Source organism: Populus euphratica, unplaced genomic scaffold (genome assembly GCF_000495115.2).
Source record: "Populus euphratica unplaced genomic scaffold, PopEup_1.0 scaffold242.1, whole genome shotgun sequence".
In the NCBI taxonomy this organism is placed as follows: domain Eukaryota; kingdom Viridiplantae; phylum Streptophyta; class Magnoliopsida; order Malpighiales; family Salicaceae; genus Populus; species Populus euphratica.
This window is the reverse complement of record NW_011500033.1, coordinates 303,263-323,465: the sequence shown is the minus strand read 5'-3', so window position 1 is coordinate 323,465 and position 20,203 is coordinate 303,263. Positions and strand designations below refer to the sequence as shown.

At 30.1% G+C, this 20,203-nt stretch overlaps 2 protein-coding genes and 1 long non-coding RNA gene across 6 annotated transcripts in view; all 3 read left to right on the top strand.

The window, feature by feature from the left end:
- Positions 1-70, top strand: part of LOC105142569 (uncharacterized) — a 12,482-nt gene extending 12,412 nt beyond the window's left edge. The window contains exon 3 of the long non-coding RNA XR_845577.1: positions 58-70. This is a non-coding gene — a long non-coding RNA (uncharacterized LOC105142569). The remainder of the gene's footprint in view (positions 1-57) is intronic.
- An 8,610-nt stretch (positions 71-8,680) lies between these two features.
- On the top strand, positions 8,681-13,665 carry LOC105142565 (T-complex protein 1 subunit beta-like). 4 transcript variants are annotated; one of them, XM_011050256.1, is made up of 12 exons: positions 8,681-8,807; positions 9,062-9,116; positions 9,196-9,252; positions 9,511-9,576; positions 9,673-9,784; positions 10,036-10,164; positions 10,638-10,709; positions 10,835-10,950; positions 11,413-11,489; positions 11,874-12,359; positions 12,732-13,047; positions 13,205-13,665. In XM_011050256.1, exons 2-12 carry the CDS (start codon positions 9,111-9,113, stop codon positions 13,349-13,351), a joined length of 1,584 nt encoding a protein of 527 aa, XP_011048558.1. In that variant the 5' UTR covers positions 8,681-8,807; positions 9,062-9,110; the 3' UTR covers positions 13,352-13,665. The 4 variants fall into 4 exon arrangements, with proteins under 4 accessions (XP_011048558.1, XP_011048556.1, XP_011048557.1 ...); XM_011050254.1 differs by having other exon boundaries at positions 8,681-8,895; XM_011050255.1 differs by having other exon boundaries at positions 8,681-8,911.
- A 3,205-nt stretch (positions 13,666-16,870) lies between these two features.
- Positions 16,871-19,036, top strand: LOC105142564 (putative serine/threonine-protein kinase). Its single transcript, XM_011050252.1, has 6 exons — positions 16,871-17,193; positions 17,367-17,482; positions 17,573-17,789; positions 17,895-18,132; positions 18,234-18,384; positions 18,480-19,036. Exons 1-6 carry the CDS (start codon positions 17,016-17,018, stop codon positions 18,804-18,806), a joined length of 1,227 nt encoding a protein of 408 aa, XP_011048554.1. The 5' UTR covers positions 16,871-17,015; the 3' UTR covers positions 18,807-19,036.
- The last annotated feature ends 1,167 nt before the right edge of the window (positions 19,037-20,203 follow it).

Below are 20,203 nucleotides of genomic sequence, written 5' to 3'. Positions count from 1 at the left end.
CAATTTTGGCCTATAAAAGGATGCATTTGCCATGCATTTAGGCATCTTGGTTTCTAGATCAAGATCATGCTCTTGCTTTCTTTCTTTGTATTTTTTGTAATGTTTATGCTTTGTTTTCATTAATATCAAGTTTATGCCTTTCATTTCCTTTCCTTTACTTAGTTAACTTTTATCTTATTTATGTTCTTATTTTGTTTATTTATTTTTCTTTCTTTCATTATGTTTAGTTAAATTTATTATGTCAAGGTAAAGAGGTTACACTAATATTTGATATTTGATACTAACATGTTTTACATTCGTAATCTTGTTCACTCTTTAATACTTGACTTGTTAAATGACTAGTCTAGATTTATGATGTATAACACTTGGTATAACAAATGCTTGGCACTTTCATAGCCCATACTGTATGATATAACCAACACCTGAGCTATTAAAGAAACTTGATTGTTATTAACATAAATTATAATCATGAATGCTTGACGAGATTTACAAGTACTAGCATTAATTGAATAAGATGACTAATGTAATCATATTAACAATATATAATCTGATTGGAACCTCCTTTGTGTGTGCTTTCCAATTCAATAATAAGAGTTTATACTATACTTGTTTGATATACCATTAGTGGAACCTCTAACCTTGACATTTGTTATTATTATTGCTTAATCATCTTCCATCTCAAAGTTCTCATTAACTTCTTTTTCTCCTCCTTCTTCTTCTTTATTATTAATATTATTACCACCACTACTACTATTAGTATTACTATTACTATTACTAGTAGTATTGTTAGAATTATTACTATTGTTGTTGTTGTTGTTGTGTTATTGTTATCTATAATTTATACAATTAACCTCTCTGTGGTTCGACCCTGATCTTGTCGGGTTATTTATTACTTCGACACTCTTGCACTTAAAAGAAGACATCAATATTTTAGCCATGTCATTAAGAGCTTGTTTATATTTTATAATCTTAATTTTATAACATCAAATGATAAATATCCAATGTCAATAACTAATATATCAATCGATTCAATAACAAAGAATGACATCCTTAGCTTTAAGAATGATTATTCAAGTTATAATCAAATTTTCATCATTAAAATGATGTTTCAAATATCGCTTTTAGATGTCCTGGCTCATTAGAAATGTATAAGTAGGTAGTGATATCATTTATCCTTAATATTATTAGTGTTACTCATAAAAAGCTATGATTTTCATTTTTCATAACATAATTAATCATAAAATAGAGGTTGATAATATTATGATGAAATAAAAATAAAAATCTATTTATTTAGATAAGTTATGTTATATCCTTGAGTGAATGTGAATGTATAATTTCAAGATAAATTTATAAAAATATACCTTTTGCATGCATGTATAGGGGTAAACAAAAACAAAGTAAAGGTGATTGTGAAAGCTTGACCTCTGTAAATAAAAAGGAAATTGTAAAGCTTTGTAAGAAAAATTAATTTTCTAAAGAGGTTCATATCAAACTCTTTAAGAAAGATTATGTCATTTACTAAACTACCAAGATGGAATAACATATATAAGTTTCAATGGATTAATATTAAATTGAATTTCAAGAAATAAAAACTTATCTAACTAAACTTTTAGCATTGACCATACCAAAACCTATGTAGCTTTTGAGGCCATATATTTTAGTTGTACAAGGATTGATTAGAAAAATGCTTATATGGAAAAATGAAATTGGTTATGAATAAGTTATCAATTATCTTGATCATGTCTTTATAGAGGTTGAAAAATAAAATATTTTAATAAAAAAACTTTGTTTATCCTTATATTTTATTAGTGTAAAGTTATATTGGTACATACTAATAGTTGAACTATATATATTATAAAATAAATTTGATAAAATATGTATTCTCTAAACCTTTCTCTCACGATCAAATTGGTAATTAGATATTAACATTGTTTGAACTTGATTTACATTGTATTCCTTAAAGAATAGTAAAAGTCAAGCTTTGATTTATTTATTAATTGATCATCACTACGTTGATATCAATCATGAACTGGAACAAGATATAAATTTTATTATCACAAGACATGTTTCACAAATGTTAAAGTTTAATGGATTAAAAACAAAAAATAAAGCTTACTCACAAGTGTTAATCATTTCTCTAGAAGGACATAAAATAGTTTTATTATTTTATTTTGATTTTTCATGTACTAATAATCAAATTGTGTATGAGACCTTAATTAAAATTTTAAAGATACTTATAGATTTAAAAGCTTAATTAACTAGAGTAACAGGAGAATCATTACTCATTATAAAAAAATTGGCTAGTGAGTATAAGTGTGAATATCTTACACTAACTTTATACTATACGATGAACAAATACCCTATTAATAGATTTTCTAATTTAATTATTTTTTTTGTAAGAGGAGATACTATATAAACCAATAACTTAGCTCAATATGGATTAAGATCTAAAATGATCATCGATCATCATGAAATCATTTATATAAGGATTATTAATTGACCAACATAGCTAATATATAGTAAGGATGTAATGATGATAAAAAAAAAGTTCATATTATATGGTAAAAAAACACAAAATAGTAAGATAAAACTATTGTAAAACTTTTCTAGCAAGTAACAAGTAGAAGGTCTTAATAAATCAAATGGCATTGATCCATAAAATGATTAAGGAGAAGAAATCAAATCTTATATGTAGGATCCTTCATAAAAAGTTTAAAAGTTATGTAGACTAAAAACATCATATTATGTTTTTCTAGAAGATGAATTATGTAAGAGATATAAAACTAGAATTTTTATAAAATATTTAGAACCAAAAGAAGCATTATTAGTCATGATTGATGTTTATAAAGGACCTTGTAAGGTTGTTGATCACTCAAATATTCTTTTAATAAATATGATACCAGTTTATGATTTCTATATTCTAATGAGAAACAACTATACAATAGGAACTTAATCCTAATAAGAGACATCTAAAAACCTCTCACACACACACACACACACACACACACACACACACATATATATATATATATGATTCTAGTCATTGTTTAAAGCGACTATGTGACCTTTTATATATTGATACAAAGTTTAAATCTTGTTTAAATCTGTAAATTCTAATATATATAAATGTATGAAGTAAAGAGATTTTATTGAATTCTAATGTAATATAAAATCCTTATCTATTGATACCATATAAATCATAAGCTAATCTTATGGATTCTTAATAGTTATTTTATTGATAACTCTTACATTAAATAATATTAGACTTTCCAGTTTTTGTGCATCTTTAACCTTTCATGGTTGATTATTTTTTATTGGTTGACTATGAACCTTATCTCTTGGTTGATTAATTTCTCAAATCTCATGTCTAATTAAAAGTCTTCTAGTATGATCAATTTTACTATATTTAATCAATCGTAGCTCTCTTTTTTTGTTTGTTATAAACAATGATCGTTATTATATGTTTGATATATAAATGTTTATTTTTGGTATAAGTAATTTCCCTTATATTCTTTTATTTTTCAAATAAAGAAATATTTCCCTATAAAATCTAAACTTAAAATAAATTGACCGAATTAATAAATTTTGATGTGGAAAATGTCATTATTCATTAAAAATCATCAATCATTTTTAAAATATGTTTGAAAAATAAAAAATTTCATCCAATTAATTCAATTTAAAGGTGAAATGTGGTATAGCTTTTAGGAGCCATGTTTAAGTTTCTAAAATACTTTTAATTATTCATTTTTAACTTGAAAAACCCTTAACCTCTATTTTACAGGTTTATAATTTTATTTTATTTTTTATAGATTCAACCAAGAATCCTAAGCACTCTTTTTTTATTTTTAAGATAAAAATAAAACCTTGCAGCTTTATTCCAACAAAACTCATGATTATCTTACTTTGTAAACTAATTATCAAAGTCAATTAATCTATCATCAACGTTTACAAGAATTATTGAGGGAACTTCTAGGACAATTCTATAAAAAGGTACCTAAATACAAAGAAGATTAATATTTCACTCTAGACATTAAGAAAGAAAAAAAAATTCCCCTTATAATGATCACTTAAATCTGATACCTAAAAGAAAACAATTATTTAATAGCCTAATAGTGTTACCATTGAATATCTCAAATGGTTAGTAAGAAGCAACACCATTTTGATAACTAATTAAGATGCCCAAATATTTTTGATGTAATCTAACTATCTAAACTTTATTTCAAACCCAATAAAGACATAGTAGTTGTCCTTTCTCTATTATAGTCAAAGTCTAACAATGCTTTTATATTCAAGTATGGACCACAAACCATTACATTATATGATATGGCTATAATAAACAAAGTTTACCAAATTGAAAATGAATTTTACGCATTTTATATAGATTGATATCAATTTTTTTAAAGATTTGATAATGAGTGTACTTGAATTTAATGTGTTTATTAAAAAAAAAAAAGAAACACCGAACTTTCTATTTTAAAAAACAACTAACCTTTATATTGTATTAGGTATGTAAACACCTTACATGCTCTAAAATAAAAAAAATCCTACCAAATCATACTAAAAAATAAAAATAGCTTTGGTAGATGTTAGAATAACAGCTCTGTGCATTTTTATTGCAAGCTATATTTGTATGGCTTTAGAAGAGTGTTAGGCCAATACCAAAAAAAAAATCATAATGAAAGGAAACATCTATAAAGTGTTATTATAGATAAGAAGCTATTTGTTTTTATAAGGTTTGGTACTATAAGGATACAACTATAAGGAAAAACCTATTATGATCTTCATTCTAAGATTTGTCATTTAAAAAATATATATAGACTTTCCTCAATCTAATAGATACGAGTGATATAACAATATCTCTTTCAAAATCAATAAGGTCAAAACCTCAATAAATCTTATTTCTTCAACTCTAGAAAATAAAAGTTGAAATAAAAAAGGATAATACTATAGTCTAGAGAAACATCATGACATGTAAAGATCTATCTTATAGGCTGGTGATGGATCTTATCCCAAGAAATAATTATTATTCTTTTAAATTATAAAACCCTTACTTGATAGCTATACAATCAAGGTTCTTCAATGTATAACTTTCTCATACTTTATGGTGTGAATAAAGTTGGTTCAAATAGGATAACATTTATTAATCCAAAATACATAAAAGAAGTATCTAAACTAAAAGATTAACTTTTTAAGAATTACCCAGTAAAGTACTTCTTATTAGTAGTAAATCATCCAATATGGTTCATCTTTTGGTGCAGCAAAACTCAAGATCTCTTTTATAATATTTATTCAAATATCATGACAACAAACTTTCTTTTTATAATAAGCCAACAAGTATGAAAAATAAAAGCAAAATCCTTGGGAGACATCCCCTAATATTCAACAAAAGACATATATTTGAAATTTTAAGTAAGAACATCCAAACTTAATAAATTTTGATTACACTTGTTTCCTTAATGTTCCTACAATAATTTTATATATAGCTTGCCAGTCTATAATTGACCCTTAAATTCAACTAATAATAGAACATTCATAGTCTTAAAATCCTTATAAATTTAAAGAAGAAAAGAATGAGATTCTTATCATTAAGTTAAGGTTCACACTTAAGGTATTTTTTTTTTATCAAAGTCTACTAAACTTTAGTTTATAATTTAACACTTTAATTTACTTAATTTCTAATATTTTTTTTATCGAAGCTAGTTTTCTCTGGTTGCTCCTCTTTCTATAGTTACTTCAATGAATATAATAATAAAGGTTATGTTTGTTTGTTTTTAAATGAGTGATACCGCTTATTCAGAGACTACTTTTCTACTTGTTATTGCTACTACAAAGATCCTAGTTGCTCAAGCTATTAAAACACCAAAATTTCCTATTCTTAATAAATCTAAAATGTCCTTGCTATAATATCAACTTTCTCTAGTGATGTTAATCAAAATCCTTCACCACCAACTATTACCATTGATATTAGAAGTACTGAACAAATTTTGGAAGTGCCTTTAATCTTTACTACTACTTCCTAGTAAGATGCTCTTGTATTGAAGAAAACTCTTTATGTTTCCGAGTACTACTTTATCCCTATAATAATAAAACCTTTTAGAGTTCTTGCCTTTAGTGTTAAGAATATTTGTAAATTAACTAAAACTATTCTTGAAAAGTCAAAACATTGCTAAGAAAAATTCTTTTAATACTATATAAGAGTAGTATCAATAAAAAATATAAAAGGAACAAAACTACTAATACAATTGCTCCTAATAGTATATAAATTTCAATTCTTCATGAAGAGACAAACCTCGCTTTTTTTCTCCTACGGTATAAAGTATATAGAGAGTGTAATTAAGTTACAATCACTCGAGTAGATGAGCTTATATTAATGATCAATACTCTTCTTGTTGATATAATAGATGATGTCTTTAAAGTTTTTTCAAGTTGAAATCCCTTACCTTTCAATAATTAAAGAAAACCAAGGAACTAGTTCTTTTATACCTCTTAATGAATATGAAAAGTTATGCCACTAGGTTAACCAACCTTAGTGACTCCTTTTTTTCTATTAAATAAGTTTCTATAATTGGTTCAAATCATATATTTTTTTTATGGTTTTAATACTAACAAAAACTCTATTTTTTTTATCTTGTTAAGGAATAGTAAATGACCTTTGCTTTATGATTATCTACTTTTTCAACTTTAGAAGTCTTTTTATTGAAATTAGATCTTTATAAAAATAATCAATCTAAAAAGCCTCTCTTGACCAAAATCAAAGAAGTCTTAATCATTCTTATCTAATGAAATAACTTTTTAAGTAATTGAGCCGCTATTAATTATTTGGAGTAGCTCATAAAAAACATTTTCTCGTAAGATTTATAGGAAGTCTTATTGTACCTATATATTAGTAATGAATTTCTTACCAACATTAAAAAATCTATAATAGATATGTTTGGCTTTGGAAAACTAGAAGTGATTCGAGGATGCTTAATACTTTAAAGTTAAATAAATGAACTAGTCTTTCAAAGATTTACCAGCATAATTTTAATCTTAAAATGTTAAGTTGACCCACTTAAAAGATGAATTAGCCAAAACCAAAGAGGAGTTTAATATAGCCAAAACTAATTTAACTCTAAAAGAAGCTTAGTTTAAAAATTATTTAAAAAAGAATTTCTCTTTGTAAAAATTAACTAATACCATGTTATAACTTACTAAGGGGAAAAGGCAAGATAAAAAATAAATCTATAAGTGACTTTCATAGTGTTAATATTACTTGGGAAACTATTAGAGCCCCAATAGGTAGCAGTTTCCTTTAATGAACAATATTTATTGTATATATTGAACTTTTAGTTAAAATCCTTTCATAAAATTAAATTTTATACTTTTTATTTAATTTTTTGAATAATGTTGTTCAATTCTATTAACTAACTATACTTTAACCAAAAACTTAAATCATGTTGTAGTTAGAAAAATAAAAAATTTAATCTAAAATACGAAGAAAATCCTAACTAATAAGGCCTAAAGTACCATCAACATAAATCTAAATTAATTTTATGACTGTAATCTCCACAACAATCCTTCAATTTCTTTTAGAGTATCGTATTTCAATATTTTCTTGATGTAGATATAATATTGCTTCAAATACTAACCATTGATCGATTTATAATGTATTTTCATACATTGATTTGAGATGTATATAATCTAACATGTTTTGATGAAAGATATTTATTTTATACCCTTTCAACCTCTTTTGTGTGATAGTAAATAATTTAATAAATGAAATCTAATCTTATTTGAGTCCTTTTAACTTAGCTAATTGAGATATAAGTAATCCATGTTACATTATGTAGCCTTCTAAGTAATTGAAGTTTAAGCTTTATAATACATGTCATCAAAATTATATGTTAGGGTAAATGGTTAGGTTTATACTGTAATTTTATGTGAAATCATGTATACTTATAATATTTATATTTATGAAACGAAACACCATGCCAAGCTTTAGGATTTTTTCTAACCAATTTTTTTAAATATTTAGAATTAAATTTTTGTTGGTTGTATCTACATGCCATTGGCTTGGGCATTAAAAAAAAATATAATGGATTATTTTAAATTCATACTCAAATACAAATTGTTGTACATCTTTCTTTGTAAATATCTTAAATTCATACTCAAATGCAAATTGTCATACATCCTTCTTTGCAAATATCGATCCTTAGTCAATAATAATTATCTTTTAGGCTCCAAACTTATGTACGATATAAAGTTTTAGTGTTTTTTTTTAAAAAATTTCGGCGAAGTTGTAATTTTAGTTTGATGAAAAAGTTATAATATTAATATTACAAGGGCTTTTAGTAATTAAATAAAAAAATAATAGTAATTTTATCAATAATCAATTTTTTGTTGATTTTTTATGATGAGGATTTTAAGTGTCAGTGCATGTATATAATTTTTTTGGTAACTCGAGTAATAATTTTTTAAACTATAACATGTAAATGTAATTTAGACCAAGTGTTAAAAGAGTGATTTTCCATTGTATATATAATACAATATTGGGCGGTGAAGGGTAGATCAGTGATGGGCTTTATTTTCTTGGGTGGATGAGGACCGTAGGCCCATTAGAAAAGATACCTTGTCTACCTTAATTGTATTTTTGAGCTTTGGGCTTTGATGTATATTTTTCAGACTTCGACGACTGAAGTGGCCCTTCGAAGGACTTCGCGAGCCTTCACCGCACTTCCATTCCATGCCTTCTCTCTTTTCTACTCCACCTTCCAAAATCTGTCCCGCTTGAGCATATCTTTCTTTCTATATGCTCAGGAAAGAAACAAGTCTGATATCTATATTTGCCCTAATTGTATACTCTTCTTCAGTTCACTGATCCTCCACTACTTTATGAATTCCTTCGCCTGCTCTTAGGTCTTAACATTGCCTTGTGACATTACAAGTTCGTTATGATTAGGGACACTTTTTTGTTTGTTTGCTTTATTATCGAAAAATAGTGAAAATCACACGCTTTTTATCTCGCTGCAACTGAGAGATTGTTTCATTTTAAGATCTGACTGATTTTTTTTTCTTGTTTCAGATTTTAATTTGAGTCTCTATATTCAAGCTGCCCTCGTTTAAACTTTACAATGGCGGTATGCTAGTTGCTCACTAGTGATTCCATTTTTTTTTTGTTTTATAATTTTAGTGTATTTTACTTGGCGAGTATTGTAGGTTGAGAAAATTTTCAAAAGTGAAGCTACTGAAGAAAAAGGAGAGCGTGCCAGATTGGTAACTCCTGTTTACTGGTTTTTTTTTTTTTTTAATGTTTTCTGTTGTGACATCGCTTCCATTGGAGAGCATTTGCATATAATGAATCTTGGAAGATTGCGAGGAAATTATTTCTCTGTGTGGTTGGCTTTGTGATTGTCATTGCTGCTTTGTTGTTGTTCTTATGTCATTTGGGTGCCCATGGTTAATTTTTGGATCGAAACAACTGCTAAAATGCCATTCTCTCTGTTTTTTTTTTCTTTCTTTCTTTTTCCTTAGGCATCGCTTATTGGTGGTATGGCAGTTGCTGACTTGGTCAAGACAACTTTGGGGCCAAAAGGAATGGTAAGGTTTCTTCTTTACTGAGTTTGTTACCAGAAATTATAAAGCAATGCTTGTTTTACATGAACAATCATCATCTTGTTACATTTTTTTTTTCAGGATAAAATCTTACAGTCGACAGGCAGAGGTCATGAAGTCACAGTAACAAACGATGGGGCCACCATCCTCAAGTCCCTTCACATTGACAACCCAGCTGCTAAAATCCTTGTTGGTATCCTTCCATTGGTGGTATGGATTGCTAATTTTCTTTTCAGGATTGTTAAAACTAAGGTTTTTGCAGAGAAGTTTGCTATGGATAGAGAGCCTGTTATTTATTTTCGAACTTTCTGCTAGTAGGGGCAAAAACATCTCTCCTGAACTTTACAAGTTAGCCATACCGGCAAATTGCTGCACATGATCGGTAGAACTTTGCATAAATAACTCTATTGCATTTGTTATGGCAACCCTTAATTCATGATTTAGATATCTCTAAAGTTCAAGATGATGAAGTTGGTGATGGAACAACTTCTGTTGTTGTTTTAGCGGGGGAACTCTTGAGGGAGGCAGAAAAGCTGTTGGCAGCAAAAATTCACCCGATGACAATAATAGCAGGTTTGTTCTAGGCTCCTGGATTTGCAATGCTTCCTATTCCCCCCCGCCTTCTCGTTTTCATCTATTTGTTATTGTTAGTGCTTCTTGAGCTTCTTTTTTTTTTTTTTTCAGTTTTGCTGAAAATTTGAAAACCCTTCCCATGTTTTACTACATTCTTTGTAATACTTTTTTGCGTGCATCAATTAGATGGTGCGCCTTCAGCTGTTTTAACTTTTCTTTCTACACAAGAGTCTGACAATTGGATTTGACATGAATCCCATATTTATATAACCTTGGTAGAGTGAATTTTCTTGTTGATCACCTGATTCCTTTATGTAATTTTGGGCCAGTTCAGCCAAAGAATGCCAGGATTTTTTTTTATTTTTTATTTTTTGTTACCATAGAGACCAGATCTTGATTTGATCATGGTGAATTTGAAACTTTAACTCTTATTGCATGTGAAATTTGTTGATACTGTTTCTTTGATTGTTCAGGTTTCCGAATGGCAGCAGAATGTGCTCGCAATGCTTTGTTGCAAAAGGTTTTGGATAACAAAGACAATGAAGGTAGTGATTGTTGTATCATTATGAATTGCAGAATTCAAGTAGAACTTGTTTGTGTTAATTGGCTTTTGACAGTTGTTTTGCATATATTTTCTGGCATTGATGTCTGTAATTATTGAATAATGCAGAAAAATTCATGGCTGACTTGATGAAGATTGCAAGGACTACTTTGAGTTCCAAAATACTATCACAGGATAAGGAATACTTTGCAAAACTGGCTGTTGATGCAGTTATGAGATTACAGGTGAACATTGGTTTTTAATGATAGTTTACCAGCCATTTTTTGGGGGTCGGGGTGCTTTTTTTTTGGGTGGGGGTGTGTTGGCGTGAGGAGGGCTGATTTTTTGGGGGTCGGGGTGCTTTTTTTTTTGGGTGGGGGTGTGTGTTGGCGTGAGGAGGGCTAGGTTGAAATCTTTTGTTTTCTGGCACCAACATCTGTACTATGCACTAGATCTTATTTCTTCTGTCATTCTGCATGGTGTGCCTGCCTGTTTGTGTGTTTTCAGACTGCTATTTCAGTATTCTGATACTTCCTCCTATGCTGGTTTTTTTCTCTCTCTCTCACCCTGAACTTACATTCTTGATACTATGATTTGGTTTTGACTTGTTCAGACTATTTGTTTTATCAACGGTTTCTGATGCTTATAGTAAGTGTATTCTTTTTTCCTAATCAGTGTGGTCTTATGATTGCTAAATGAAATGGCAGGGTAGCACAAACTTAGAGGCTATTCAAATTATCAAGAAGCCTGGAGGTTCGCTAAAGGAATCCTTCTTAGATGAAGGGTGGGTACATCAACTTATAAGAATCTTGTCATGTTATTGAAGTTCCACTGCATGGTGCGTAATTTGTTTTTGTCTATAATAAGAAATGAATGGGCATTTCTAATGCCTTTGCACGTGAATTTCCTTTCTTGAGTGCTATCATGAGCATTCTTTTACTGTAATGTACTTTGGAAGTTGTTTGCAAGTTTTGTTAGTGCTGCATGCCCTTGTAGATGCATCTATTTTTGTTTGCGAATGGTAGTTCCTGATAGATAAAGGATAAGCAAAGTTCACATTGAGCCAGACAACATTGGCTGTAATGTCCTCATGTCTCTATTAAGCATTGGCATGTGATAAATATTTTTGCTAGTATTAAATGATTAAATCGGTCTTATGCTTGTTCAGATTTATTCTTGACAAGAAAATTGGTGTTGGACAACCAAAGAGAATAGAGAATGCAAATATTTTGGTGGCCAATACTGCGATGGACACAGACAAAGTAAAAATCTATGGGGCACGTGTTCGTGTCGATTCAATGTCTAGGGTTGCTGAAATTGAAGCAGCTGAGAAGCAAAAAATGAAAGAAAAGGTGGAGAAGATAATAGCACATGGAATTAACTGCTTCATTAACAGACAACTGATTTACAATTTCCCTGAAGAACTCTTTGCAAATGCTGGAATTCTTGCAATTGAGCATGCTGATTTTGATGGAATTGAACGTCTTGCTTTAGTGACTGGTGGTGAAATTGCTTCAACATTTGATAATCCAGAGTCAGTTAAGCTTGGTCACTGCAAGCTTATTGAGGAAATTATGATTGGTGAGGACAAGTTGATTCATTTTTCAGGCGTTGAAATGGGTCAGGCATGTACTATAGTACTGAGAGGTGCAAGGTAATATTTCTTTCCAGCTTATAAAAAAGTATTATGCAGTTAATGCTGGAAAATATGTTGACTTTTGGGTCTTTGGGATTTTAGCCCGAGGTTTTGCACTTATATATCGATTGTGTTGTCCCATAGCTGCTGTCTAGCAATTAGGACAAATGCAACTCTTTTTGTGGAATTTGAGTTTGTAATGATATAATAGAGTCTGATGGCATGGCTCATACTGACATGGCAGCTCTGTTTGGTGTGGTTTTGTTTCCCTAGGCTTGAAATATAATCCTGATGTTTCACTTGTAGAGAGAGGGGAAAAACTCTGGAGTGGAAGTTATCTGTTCTTACTTCACCTCAAATGCCTTTTGATGTGTTTATATTTTATTGCAGCCGTCATGTGCTTGATGAGGCGGAAAGGTCCCTGCATGATGCCTTGTGTGTGCTGTCTCAGACAGTCAATGACAGCAGGGTTCTACTTGGAGGTGGATGGCCTGAGATGGTGATGGCAAAGGAAGTCGATGAATTAGCCCGAGTGACTCCTGGGAAGAAGTCCCATGCTATTGAAGCATTCTCAAGGGCTCTCATTGCAATTCCTACTATCATTGCAGAAAATGCTGGTTTGGACAGTGCAGAGTTGGTAGCACAGCTTCGGGCAGAGCACCACAAGGAGGGGTGCACATCAGGAATTGATGTGATATCTGGATCTGTAAGTGCTTCAATAAAAACTTCATTAAATGCATGTTTTAAGAGACATTATTACAAGCTGTGGTCAACTGGCTAGCCGAGTATTTATTAGTAGTTTGAAATCCAATCTACTCTGTTGGCCCAGTTTGTTGATTCCTGGCATCTTTAAATCATTGCAGATAGGAGATATGGTAGAGCTAGGCATTTCTGAAGCATTCAAAGTTAAGCAGGCTGTACTGCTCTCTGCAACTGAAGCTGCTGAGGTGATCCTTAGAGTGGATGAAATCATCACTTGTGCTCCACGCAGGAGAGAAGATAGAATGTGAAATTGGGTGGATCTTTGGCTGCACAAAGATATCTGCTGTGACGCATCCCATCCTGGTTTTGAATTTTCCATCCTCAAGTTTTACTTTCATATTTATTATTAACTGTTGAACTGTTTTGGCTTTTATTATTTGTTGTGCTGTGAAGCTTTTGTTTTCGAAGTTAATAGCAATGCAATTGGGGTGTTACCATAAGCACTGAAGAAGATGATCATTCAATTTTGATTATGTAGTTTTAGGATTAAATAGCAGACTGTAGAATGCCCGACCATATGTACCAAAACAATGTTTCCGAGAAAGAATATTTGTTTTTTTCCCTGTCTGGTTTGATGAAATAAACCTTAGACCTAAGTAAATAATTGTCGAGACTTGGGGTATCCCTGTGTGAAGACAGAATCTAAGTATCACAAAATAAGCCATGGTAATGGTGCTAAAAGCTAATTACATGAACATTTCAAAATGCCAATCATCTCATCTTTCTTCAAGGAATTCAAACTCGAAATGTTTTGCTGTGAAACCAGTTAGTGCAAGAAAATAAAATGAAAAATAAAAAAATCCCAAGAAATTCGCAATCAATTAAGTGTTTAACACGGATTGTGCTTGATCGCTGTGGGATATTTAACCAATGTAATCAATGAATGATTCACTTTCTCAATCAAAGCAATAAAACTAACGAGGAAGGATTAAAAGATTTTGATCTGATTCTACGATCAGGTTTAAGGGTATTTTGTTTTTTTGGTATAGAATATTAGACCTGCATTTCTCCACAGAGATATGTTTTTTCTACAAGCAAAAACAAATAAATTTTGTAGGCTTTTCCAATATAAATTTGTTTATTAAAATTAATTTTTTCATTTAATTAAATGATAATAGAAATAAATATGCATGAAATTTATTTAATAAAATAAAAGTAAGAAAAATATGATATAAGATTATACATATTAGAAATATTATTCAAAAATATATATTTTCTATTTATACAATACATAAAAAAATTATAAATAAATTAAAATAATTTCTTCAAGTACTAAATATATATAAAATAACAAAAAAATAACTGTTATTTTCTATTTAAAAAAAGCTAAATAAACAAAATAAAAAAAAGTGTTGATTTAAATCTAAATCAAAAAAATATTTGAAGAAAAACATATAAGAAAAAGGCATACAAAAACATAAAATTAAAAAGATAAAAGAAAGAAAAAGCCGAACACTAGTAGGCTTGGCAAGTTAGGCCGCCATGCTTAGTCTATTTAGCAAGGGTCCCTATGCTCGGATCCTAGTTTTTTTGCCTACTCTATTTAGCAAGGGTCTCTATGCTTAGACCCTATTTTTTTATGGCAAAGGGGACGGGTGAAAAAATAAATTAAATGATGTGTTACTTAATTTTTTTAATTTTTATTATTATAAATTTTTATCATTATAATGGCTGGAAAATTAGAATTGAAAGTTTATTTTACCTTAAAACTTATTTTCCAACCTAGATCTTAAATACCTAGGAAACATTGTAGGTAGGCACTTGACATACCTAGGAAACATTGTAGGTAGGCACTTAACAATAATAATAATAATAATAAATCTTTATCAATGAGTTCATAATAAAATATAAGAGTATCAACAGCACATATACAATAAAAAAAAATTACTTATATCTTTTACTGTTTTTTATAATATATATTTATAAGTCTGTATTTATTTTGCAATTGCCTATATATTTATGTTTATGGTGTAACAAACATAATAAAGTGTTTGGTAATAAATCAAATTATATTTTACTAAAAAGCCTATTAAAAAATTAATTTTAAAATAAAATTTTTATAAAGCAGTTTTTACATATTTTTTAACTAAGTTTCATAAAACTCTATTTGTTTTTGTGTTTTAAAAATGCTTTTAAAGAAAATTTAATTTTTTTATTTTTTTCTTTACTTCAAATTAATATTTTTTTATGTTTCATATTATTATAATGTGTTGATATCAAAAATAATTTTTTAAAAAATAAAAAATATTATAATACATTTTCAAATAAAAAACATTTTAAAAAGCAATCACAACCAATCATCCAAATACAACTAACAAACATTTTATATATACTTTTTATCATATATAAATCTTAACCATAATTTTTATCAAATATATATTTAAATACAACTAATCACACCTAATCATATTTCTTAAAACTTATTTTTTAAAACTTCAATCATGAAAACTATCTAAAGTAAGGTAAAAAACGAATTTAATTCTAGAACATTTATTTTTTACAGATTTGAAAAATTCGGGATTTTCGCTTCATCTTTCCAAAATTGCTATCTCTGTGGGCACAAATTGCTTTTAAAAGAAGGCAAACCAACGACGCGTTCTAATCTTTGTTCTCTCTTTAGGCACAAACAAGAAGCTTTGCCATATTTATGGAGAGTTCTACCAGGAAGAAAAAGGAGGGGTTTCACCTTGCAGCGTAGAAGGCAGCAAGGTTTGGAGACCTCAAATTTGTAGATCAACTCTATCGATTCCTTCTTCAGTCGAGACTTCTGGGCGTCTTTGATCTTACCTCGTGTCCAAATCAACGCGCACGGAGGACCATTGCATGGACTCTGCTTAGACCAGGACTGTTCAAAGATATCATCGATTGGTTGCGGAATTCAGCTCCCCCTGTTCAGGCCTGCTGACTCCATTTTGGAGTGTGGAACAGTGTTCAAAAAACCTATATTAGTAATAGAAACGCTTTCAAAATTGACACTTTCAACATGCTTTGATGGAAATATTTCTAGATTATTTGTATGCGCTTACGCTACAAGTTAATTTATTATTATTTTCTAAATAAAAGTCATTGTCTGCGTGATTTTTAATAAATTTTATTTCAAAATGTGCTACAATCCGCTAACTTTAGGGGTACAAAGATAATTAGATGGTGTGTAAAAATATAATTTTTTTTAAAATATATATATTTTAAGATATTTTTTTATTTTAAATATTGAAATGGTATTATATTTAATCAATTTGTTTATATTAATCTGTTAAATTTAGATAATGAAAACTTGATAATTTTATAAAATAAATTATAAAATTTAATTTTTTATTAGCAAGATAAAAATGAAAAAAATTTAGTGAAAAAAAAGAATAAAAAGAAATAATTCAAATCCATAATTTTAGTTATAAGATAGAAAAAAAATAATCTTTATTGAATTAGACTAAGAGATGAAGACTAATAACTTTTTTTTTTTTCAGGATGAATATAGCCTTGGAGAATTTAGCTAAGATTTTGAAGAGTACATACCCATTTATTAGCATTTACATCAAAATTATGATAATATCTAACTCAGGACCGAACCAAAATCGTGAATTTAGCTTGTTTGGCGGGTCAATGAAATACAAGGTTAGTCATCTTAACCGGGTTTTATAGCACTGTTTTTCTCAGCCGCCTTAGAGGATTTCAATGTCACGATAATGGTGGTATTGATTATTGAAGTGGGGTAAACCACACCAGATTCTTCAACTAAACCTATCATACTCATCTACTCATCTTGCATAAATTATTAAGCAAAACAATATAAAAACGCAAATGGAGGCAAAAAAAAAAAAAGGATGAAATATACCACTGAAAATATTCAACTATCCATTGAAGTCAAAATCCACGGGTTTATGCCACTGCCGTGTTCCCATCAATTCCCTTCTCATGTTATCGTCATCAATTAGTACCATACCAATTACCATACCAGGCTCCCTTATTAATCAGAACCACAAGTTTCAAAATCCCTTTGTAATTCCCAGCATGAAGTTCTCTCTTTGTGGCTCAAGTTGTTTTTCCTCTGGACCAAAAGCCACAATCATCAATAATAGAAGCAGCTTGCCAGGTAAGACGAATTTTAGATGCTGGTGTTCTCCCGAGCTCGTGGTCATTTGGGTTATGTTTTGACCGAGTCATATTGGTTTCTCGATATGGTTTGGGGTGCTCTTGATTCACTTTCTTTTTTCCTTGTCTTCCATTTTATTATCAGCTCTTGATTGCTTTCTCTACAAAAACCAGGTGAACAAAGTCATGGCAATTTGCGCTTATTCTCTTCTAATGAACTCGAAATTGCCACCCAAAACTACTCTTTCTCTAACAAGATTGGAGAAGGTGGCTTTGGTTGCGTGTACAAGGTAAAAGATTCTGTCTTTTGCTTCCATATCAATTGTTTCCCCCCTTTTTCTGGGTAATGCTAATGTGGCATTTTTTGTTCGACTTTGAAGGGTTGGTTGGAGGATGGTTCTGTAGTGGCTGTGAAGGTTCTTTCAGTTGAAGTTGAATCTATGCGTGGAGAGAGAGAATTCATATCTGAGATAGCTGCACTGTCTGATATCAAACATGAAAATCTGGTTACACTTCGGGGATGTTGTGTTGATGGGGCCAAAAGATATCTGGTCTATGATTACATGGAGAACAACAGCCTCGTCCATACTTTACTCGGTAATTAATAATCAGTGTTTGCGTTTTCGTAGTTCTGTTCTTTGTTGTCTCTTTAAAAAGTAGGGAACTTTGGAAAATTCATTGGCTTTTATTCTTGATTAATAGGACAAGAGCACAACAGGGCCAAATTCAGTTGGGAAGCAAGGCGTGGTATTTCATTAGGAGTTGCTCGTGGGATTGCCTATCTTCATGATGTGGTCCAACCCCGTATTTTGCATCGAGATATCAAAGCTAGCAACATACTTCTTGATCAAAACTTCACACCAAAAGTGTCAGATTTTGGTCTTTCAAGAGCACTCAGAGACGATAAATCTCATGTCAGTACTCATGTTGCCGGGACATTGTAAGTGGAATCACTTAGTGCATTTGATTCTCTCTTTGATTGGATTGTTTGGCAAATGCTAGCATAGCTAACGAGGTTTCTTGCGATTGGAAATGCAAAAGAGGATACCTTGCTCCAGAATACGCTGTTAGCGGACATATGACACGGAAATCGGATGTTTACAGTTTCGGAGTATTACTTCTGGAAATTATCAGTGGCCGACCGGTAGTGGATTTTGACTTGGAACATGGTGAACACTACCTGGTTCAAAAGGTAAAAACGTCGGAGCAATCAATGAATCAATAATGCAAAGCAGCCTTCTTTATTTAGAAAGTAGAAGTGAAACTTTTTTGTGTGTGAATTTGCAGGCATGGGATGCCTACAAGTGCAACAGTCTTCTGCAGATAGTAGACCCCGCTCTTCATATGGACTTCCCAGAAGAAGAAGCACTTCGATTCTTAATGGTTGGCCTGCTTTGCGTGCAAGAAACTGTCAAGCTCCGCCCAAGTATGTCTACCACAGTTAAAATGCTGACCAACGAAAATGACATCAAAGACGTTCAAATTTCACAACCGGGGCTTCTTTCTGATCTGATGGATATCAGATTGCGACAGAAGCATTCATCCCAGAGGACACAGACCACATTTTCCAGGGGCTCAATCACAACGAGCACGCATAGTACCACCTATTTTTGATTCTGTAATTCTTGTTCTTTAACCCCTCAAAAAAAGGATAAGAAAATTTTCATTTCTAACAAAAGGAGTCTAGATAATAACTCCAGTGCGTGTATTGTTTGGATCATGCTGATTTTGTTTGGTCAAACCAAAGGTTTATGTGATTCTACAGGAAAAATCCCTTTCACAAGCTGTTGAATTTACTGAAAAAATAATGCTATAGAGTAGTCATTGGTCTCCATTAATGATAACTTCCTTTTTATATATATGTGTGTGTGTGTGTGTGTGTATAGTGTTCAATGCTGGTAACAAAGTTGGAATAGGATTACGCAGCAATAATTTATTGTTTATCTAGATTAGAATGTTTCTTTCAATTTATATATTTAAATTTATTTAGGATTAGATTAATTGTTATATAACTTTTTAGATAAAAAAGATCATAACTGATATTTTTTTTAGTTTTTCATAATTCTGTAATGTTTGTTTACTTATATAAATAAAATATTAGAGATCACAGTAATTTATTGAGATATTTTCTGCTTCTTGTTCTTTCAATTATATAATACTTATTTTTTTTATTATTTTTCTCAGTTTATAAATATAAGTCTGTTCTTTATATATTTTTTTTACAACACATTAGAGTATAGATTGATTGATTAATCCATCATAGAATAAACTTCACTTATTGGAGAAAAAAGAGAATGGAATGGGCATGAATCAGCAGGAAACTAAGTGATGCTACCGCATAGAATGGATAAAAACTAAGTTTCCAGTAAGGTTACAATTCTAAACTATAAAGATACAAAGAAACAAGTAAAGAAAACTCCAAAAAAATTTAAAAAGTATGTAATTTAATGATATAATAAAAAAAAGAACACACTAACTTTTTATATAGAAAAAAAACCCGACTTAACCTAAAAAATAATTAAAATATACAATTAACTAGAAAAGCAATTAAATCAACAAAAATATCCTTTAGACCTAATTTGAATGTCTTCTGGATCTTGGTTGGTTATATTGAGTTGGCTTTATAGAACTTAACTTGTAGAATTATTTAATAAAATGAAAGCTTTATTCAATAATTGAATCTAAAATTATGATTATTTTTATCAAATTACATGTTTGACACATCTTAGTTTCTTCATGGACTTCTTCTTCTCTGTATGATTCTTAAATATACTTGCAATACGTTACATATTGCACGTCACTACGAACACCAGGAGCTTCCTTTAACAATTTTATTGTATTTGCTTCATAATATGTGGAGTACAGATGTTAAATAATACAGCTTTCTTCGATGTATGCCATTTGTTGTATCTTCATACTTCGGAGTAGAGACAAAATAACAAGGGTGTGGTCTAAGCCTCAGGATCTCCCCGAAAAACAAATACTAGGTAGCAGAGAGGAGCAAGCTCCGC